This window comes from Grus americana, chromosome 7, assembly GCF_028858705.1.
Source record: "Grus americana isolate bGruAme1 chromosome 7, bGruAme1.mat, whole genome shotgun sequence".
NCBI lineage: Eukaryota > Metazoa > Chordata > Aves > Gruiformes > Gruidae > Grus > Grus americana.
Genome location: NC_072858.1, coordinates 23,268,762 through 23,275,989, shown reverse-complemented (window position 1 = coordinate 23,275,989; position 7,228 = coordinate 23,268,762). Strand labels below are relative to the sequence as shown.

Sequence of the window (7,228 nt, the reverse complement as noted above, 5' to 3'; positions counted from 1 at the left end):
CCAGAGTCACTCCCTCCGGAGCTGCAGAAGCAAATGGAGCTCCTGGGAGCAGCCACTGTTGTCCTCATGGTTTGCATTGCTTGCCTACTCTCCTTCACAGCATGGAGAAGGAGGTCTGGAAAGGGGAAAATGCCGCCAGGACCAGCTCCCCTTCCCATCCTAGGTAATCTGCTGCAGGTGAAACCAAAGAACTTGGCCAAAACCCTCCAAAAGGTAAGGTCGCTTTCTTCTCTCTTACTTTCTTCTGTTGGTGAGAAATGTGTGTGGGACAGCCTGTGGCTATGGCTTGATGAGCGGCAATCCCAGAGGAGCAGAAAAGTCATGGAGATCTCAGCTGCTCCCCCTCACTGCTGTTGCCATTGTTGTTCAACAACATAGCTGGGAACCCTCTCCGCACCCAGATTTATCATGAGAGGACCAAATCTGGACATTGCTGGTTGCTGAGGCTGCACTGCCTGCAGTGGGATGAAGCAGCAAGGACACTTTTCAACTCCTCCCTATCTGCTCTATGGCCATGTTCTTTCTTATATGTTGACAGCTCAGTGAAGAGTATGGACCAGTGTTCACAGTGCACCTGGGCTCTGACCCAGTGGTGGTGCTGCATGGACATGATGTGGTGAAAGAAGCCTTGGTTGATCGTGCAGATGAGTTTGCTGCCAGAGGACACATGCCAATAGGAGACAGAGCTAACAATGGATTAGGTATGTTTGCTGACTGAGCTCCTTCTGAGGAGAAGGGAAGGGCTGAGGGTGTGTTTGGTAGATTAGAGATGGAGCGTACCATGCATGAGGGAAGACTGGTGAGTCAGTGGGTCCCACCTGGATAAGGGAAGGCAGAGTGGGCTTCCACCACACAAAGAGAGTAGCAGAGAAATGGAGCCAGATTGATGTGAGTAATGGGCAGTGAAAGAGCAAGAGCAACAGCCACCAGCTGCAGCAAGGGAAATTATGTGCAGATATGAGTGATGAATTGCTCACAAGGAGATTGGGTATGTGGTGGAGAAGGCCAAAAGCAGGCATTTGGACTATGGAACCTCCAGAGATTGTTTCCAAACCACAGTACTCTGTGACACTACCGTGTCAGTGCTCTCCCAGGGAAGAGGGTTCACTGTCACTGTGAGCCTCTGTTCATCATCACCCAGCACACCCAAGCCAAGTCTTCCCTCTTCCTTCTTCCTCTGCAGGGATTGTTTTTAGCAACAATGAGGAGTGGTTACAAGTCCGGCGGTTTGCTCTCAGCACTCTGCGCAACTTTGGAATGGGGAAGAGGAGCATTGAAGAGAGGATCCAGGATGAAACTGAACACTTGCTGGAAGAGATCAACAAAACAAAGAGTATGGTCCATTTTTAATATAGCTTATGTTTGCAAAAAGAGGACTGTATTAAGGGAGACCATGTCTTTAGCACAGAATTGAAGTTCCCATGTGTTTGGTCCATGGACCAGCTACCCCTTTTTTCAAAGCAACAAATAATTCCTTGATCACATACTGTTCATTTTGGAGGACCCTTCTGTGTCACTCAGAGACTGTGATCTGGTGTTTCCACTAACAACCAGAGGTCAGGTTACCCACAGTAGCCATAAGTAGCCATAGTTTAGTTTGGTTTGGTTTTATGGTTTGTAACTTTTCTGAAATCACAGGAACACCTTTTGACCCAACCTTCATGCTGAGCTGTGCTGTCTCCAATGTCATATGCTGCATTGTCTTTGGGAAACGATATGACTATAAAGACAAGAAGTTCCTGTCCCTGATGAACAACATGAACAACATCTTTCAGATGATGAACTCCCACTGGGGACAGGTACATTCAGTAGCCATTTCACAGTGGCAACATCCTCCCAGGGTAGCAGGAGGTCTCTCTTGCAACAAAGTCCCATTTCAGTCTTCTAACTAGGTCCCCTTCAATGCTCTGCTGCACAGGAGGGAATTCATTCAAGAGCAAGAAGCACCCTCACCAATGGAGCTGGCTTTGCCAGCTAAGTGCAGCTTCCCCCTAGTCCTGAATACCCTTCTCCACCTCTAAGGTTCATACTGCTACTAAGCAAGCCCTTACCACCCTGTCAGACTGCTCAGCCTCACAGCCCTTCTGCTTGGTTCAGTTGAGAAGGTCGTGGCCTTCCTAGACTTTTTGCTAATATCGAAGGATGGGCAATGGTCATGCAAGGGACCTTCCTGTTTCTTTCCTTCCAGCTCTACCAGATGTTCTCAAAGGTCCTGGATTACTTGCCTGGCCCACACAACAACATTTTCACAGAATTTGATGCTCTAAAAGCCTTTGTGTCAGAGGAGGTGAAGATGCACCAAGCCTCCCTAGATCCCAGCTCCCCTCAAGATTTCATTGACTGCTTCCTCAACAAAATGCAGGAGGTAAGGAGACAGCGTACAGCCCCAGCTCATCCCCAAACATGCCTACGCTGAGCCCCTTCCCTCTCCGAAGTAACACAGACATTGGGATGACCCCTTCCCAGGCAGCTGGGCTGTGCGGTGGGAAGACACCAACGATACCTCAGATATTGCCTGTGCTAAAGTTTATAGCTCTGGGTCTGCACACTCACCAGCCACTACCTGCAACTGCTTGGACATGAAGACGTTCATCTGCTCACACAGATACATTTGCAGTCTGGTCTTGTAGTTCTTTTTCTGGAAAGCAGTTGGCACAGCAAGGGCAAACAGGCAGCTACATACCATTCCGTGCACAGCTTGAGAGAAGGTTGCTTTGGGGTTGAGCTTAGGGCACAAAGATAGCATTGCAATGTCCCATATGGCTGCTGCACCTTAGCAGAGAAATGCAACAGCTCTAGGTGAAAAGGAAGGCCTGGGATGACACAAGAAAGGGCCACTTTTCTCAGCTCTGCCAGAGAAACAGCCCAGCCTTTTCCCTAGGAGAAAGAGCATCCCAATTCCAGTTTCCACATGAAGAACCTGATAACCAGCGCCTTCGACTTGTTCATTGCTGGAACAGAGACAACTAGCACCACTGTAAGATACGGGCTTCTGCTGCTTCTCAAATACCCGAAGATACAAGGTACCAGTCTGTGACCTCTTCCTCTCTAGCTATTCCCCTGGGCTGGGTGCGTGTCTACCGCCACACTCTTCTCTCAACATTTCTCGTCTCTCTCTCATATTTTACCCAAATGGGCAAAGTCCTTGCACTGTCATTCCCCAGGGTGGCCATTAGAGATCCCTCAGCCTCACTGGCATCATCATCAGCTGCACTCTCCTCACAGCCAGGGACTTGACCGTGTCCACGTCTTTATCTCCCAGTACTCCTATTTAGTCAAGTCACTAGGAGGACATTCTTTGCATGGGCTGCAGTGGACTTGTGTTCTAGTCACTACTAACACCAACTTCAATTCTCCTGTCATTTGTGATTTGTGGACAGCTTAGGGAAACCTGTTTAGGTAGGCTTGGTTTTATTTACCAATTTTATGGTTTGTGCCTCTCACGGCAGAGAAAGTTCAGGAAGAGATTGACCGGGTAGTAGGACGATCACGAAGACCTTGTGTGGCTGACCGGACCCAGATGCCCTACACGGATGCGGTGGTCCATGAAATCCAGCGCTTCATCTCCCTCATCCCCCTGGCTCTCCCTCACACTGTCACCAAACACACCCGCTTCAGAGAATACGTCATTCCCAAGGTTAGTGGGCAAGCTCCCTCAAGTTCAACAACGTGGCAGCACATTTGCTCTTAGGGTGTTAGTTACAAGCCAGAAGCTAGAAAAGCTGTGGCCTGACCTTGCTGTCACTCAGCCCTTCATGAAGGTTTTATCATCAGGCTCCTGTAGTTCACTTGCAATCCCTTTGTTGTCCCAAACGGATATCACCTTGTTGCCTCTCCATGGGCCAAGACTGGAAGTAGTTCTGCCCCACACCTTTGCTCCCTTGCTCTGCAGCTTTACCTATCTGTGGAAACACAGTGGGTTCACAAAAAAACCAGAGTAGTGACTCCTCACACAAAAGGCAGCAAAGCCATGGAACTGCCTAACACCATCCAGGAGAGCCTGTGCACATGCTTGGAAGCAAAGTCAGTTGGTAGTTATTGGGCACAGAAAGCCCCTGAGCCACAAAGTGCTGGAGGTTATGTTTGCATTCACAGGAACAAGCATAACCCATTTGCCTTGTTCTTACACACTTCTTGAGGCAGTCGCTGCTGGCCACTGCCAGAGGCAGGCTGATGGGCTAGAGCAACCCATGACCTGGCCTGGCCCACTGCAGCAATGCTGATTTTACATCCTATCTTCTGGGTGACCTGTACAGCAGGGGAACAGCAGCACACAAGCTGTTGGCATTTCGATTTTCAGCTGTCTGTGTAAAATCAAAAGGCAGGATCTGGGGAACTGCTCAGCTTCCAGCTGAGGGCTCTTGTATCATCACTGCTGGAATATTTATATTTTCCCCCCCCCATCAATGGCTGGCCAGGAAGAGGGAAGGAGGAGGATCGTGGCAGGAGAAATTCGTCAGGAGAGAGGAAAAGAGTTTCATTTTCACAACCTTGTGTACTTTTGCCTTTGGAGGCTCGCAGAAAAGTAGGAACATAGTGCAGCTACAAGTTCATTACTGTGAAACACTAAGAAAGATGAAGAATTATGTGGGGTGTTCCCAGATCACCAGAGTAAGGTGAGGATAAATGGTCCAAAAGTGAGAGGGAGCATTCAGGAAGAGCAGCCAACAACTGTCCCTGGTGTGACATCTAGCAGGGTCTTACTAAAGCTGCCTTCCCAAAGGAAGGGTCCCCAAAGGGAAACCAAAGGCACTGGTAGGGCTGAGCTGGGAAGCTCAGTCTTAACTTGGCAGGCAGTTGGATTTAAGTGATCTAACTTAACCTCCCCTTCATGTTCTACTCTTCTTGTGTTACCTCAGGGCACCACAATCTTTCCCATCCTCAGTTCTGTCCTTCATGACAGTAAAGAGTTTCCAAACCCAAATGAGTTCAATCCTGGACATTTCTTGAACGAGAATGGCACCTTTAGGAAGAGTGAGTTCTTCATGCCCTTCTCAGCAGGTAAAGCACAGGCTTTCTTTCTCTTCCTCTCTCTGTCCACCTCCTCCTCTGGAGACCACCCTGCCTTTCCCTATAACACCACTCCCTCTTCCCAGCATGGTGCACAAGTGCTTCCTTGGGGCTCACTATCCTCTGGAAAACTCTTCCCTGCTGCTCCCTTTCCCAGCTGCATCTCCCATCTTATTTGGGCCTGGTGGCTCCCCAAACCTCCTTAGAGTTGCCAATGTAATGATGTGAATCAGACCCGTTGACACTTTCTAAGATACCTGTCACCTTCCTATACTTAACCAACCTGTCTTTCTGTGGTAGCTCCACTTTTCCCCAGTACCTCTTAAGTACGTCTCAGGGTACATGCAACCAACTCACCTACCAATAGCCCCAGCCCTCTGTTTTCTCACACGTGCCTTACATCACTTTGGTCTCTCTCATCTTGCCTCCTGTGATACCCCCTCCACGTTTAAGACTTGTCCTACTCCTGTTCTTCCTTCACACACCCAACCAAACTACCAAGGGGCTTTCTCCACCAAATTCTTCTCTTGCAAATGTCCTTAGCAACTCTGACAGTCATCTCACTGCTGCGGCTGTGCCTGCTAAAGCTGCGCAACACATCTGCTTAGTACAAACTCTGGCAACACCTGTTGAGTGCTATTTGCTGGTTTTGCTTTCAGGGAAGCGAATATGCCCTGGAGAAGGCCTGGCACGCATGGAGATATTCTTACTCATAGCCACCATCTTGCAGAACTTTACCTTGAAGCCTGTCATCGACCTTCAGGAACTCGACATAACCCCAACACTGAGTGGGACAGGCAACGTACCTCCTGACTACCAGCTCTGTGCTCTCCCTCGCTGAAAAGCACAAACCCTCTCTCTACAGTGTCCTGAGCCTGGCTACTCCTTTACATCTCCCTTACCAAAACCAATGGCAGGAGCATTGGCCCACCTTTCCAAAGCTTCCAGGAAGGCAGCCCAAACACAGGTACATGCACAGAGTAGACAACTTCAAAGCCTCCCAGAACTGCTCTACCACATCGCAGGGAGGCCCTGGGTGACACTGCAGCCTGTTGCACTGTCCATGGGCTCATTGAGCACAATGGCTGCATGAAACAGCTGATTTTCTCACAAACACAGTTCCCATGGCTGCCCACAACCTGCTTCTCCTGCAGCACATGTCCTACTAAAAGCAGCACGCTTTGCAGATGGATAGTGCTGCATGTGTGTATGTTAGTGACCCAATAAAGAAAAATCTATTTATGGGGGTCTGAGCCATTATTTTCTTTGGGTTGGGGCAGTGCCCACATCTGCTCCTCCACTGCAGACTACATCTACAGCACCTGCGGCCAGTGCCCTCTGAGAAGGGCTGTCCCTCCTGGGGCAAGAGTTCTGCCTGCTTCAGCTGCTAGACCCACTGCTGCTGCCTGCAAGGAGCCCCTAGCCAGTTGCAGCACTACATGAGTTGGGAAGGCTCATGGTGTGGGAGGTGAAGGGGGTCCTGTGGCCTGGGGGCTATCAGCAGCCCTATCTGCTGTTCTTAGGGCTGCCAATCCTGCTACCCACAGCCAAAGGATAGCTGCAGCATCCCTCCTGGAGGAGAGCGCTCCCATACCCCACAGTTCAGAGGCTGAAGTTCCAGCTGCCTTCATCCCATTGGTGGGACCTGTGGCTGCTCCTGGGGACTTCTCTCATTTCTCAGGCACTCTATGGCCCAGCATTTCCACAAGCTAGGAGCACCTTCCCTATGGCTCCTCTCTGTCCTCCTCCCACCATCTCCCCCAGGCCTTCTGCTCTCCTCGAGGCATTTGTCAGCACAACCCCACCTGTCATTGTGGCCACTTGGCACCCCCACATGAGTCAAGATGGAGCTGCTGAGGAGATCTTTCCTCTGGATGGTGTCTCCTGCCTGAATCACACTCCCACCCCACCTCACAGCTGAAATGCCAAGGTACAGAGGAGAGAACAGTGCAAGTGAGAGGACATTGCAGGTAAGGAACTGCTGAGAACTAAGGTAAGTTGCCGTCACGAGTGCTGAGTTCTGCAGCTAGAGTTGCATTTTTCTTCCAGTTTTCTTGGGCATATCATTTCATCTCACTTATGTTCTGGACTCCTCCTGCCAAATGAAAAGCACATCCCTGTCTTTGCAGGCTGTTGCAAGGAGCTCAGGCACCTGACAGGGACTCCAACCAACTCTCTGGCTGCTCTTTTCTACCATCATCATCACTGCAAGGTTCTT

At 49.9% G+C, this 7,228-nt stretch overlaps 1 protein-coding gene across 1 annotated transcript; it reads left to right on the top strand.

Annotated features, from left to right (window-relative positions):
- On the top strand, positions 1-6,252 carry LOC129208938 (cytochrome P450 2C19-like). The gene is made up of 9 exons (XM_054832478.1): positions 1-213; positions 539-701; positions 1,184-1,333; positions 1,639-1,799; positions 2,189-2,365; positions 2,882-3,023; positions 3,450-3,637; positions 4,860-5,001; positions 5,670-6,252. The coding sequence occupies exons 1-9, from the start codon at positions 34-36 to the stop codon at positions 5,849-5,851; spliced, it is 1,485 nt and encodes a 494-aa protein (XP_054688453.1). The 5' UTR covers positions 1-33; the 3' UTR covers positions 5,852-6,252.
- Positions 6,253-7,228: the final 976 nt, after the last annotated feature.

Excerpts from the sequence above, each read along its gene's own strand:
- LOC129208938 (XM_054832478.1), top strand. The coding sequence starts at position 34 with ATGGAGCTCCTGGGAGCAGCCACTGTTGTCCTCATGGTTTGCATTGCT. Across the intron at positions 1,334-1,638 it reads AGAGATCAACAAAACAAAGA|GAACACCTTTTGACCCAACC; the intron begins GTATGGTCCATT and ends CTGAAATCACAG. Across the intron at positions 5,002-5,669 it reads CTTCATGCCCTTCTCAGCAG|GGAAGCGAATATGCCCTGGA; the intron begins GTAAAGCACAGG and ends TTTTGCTTTCAG.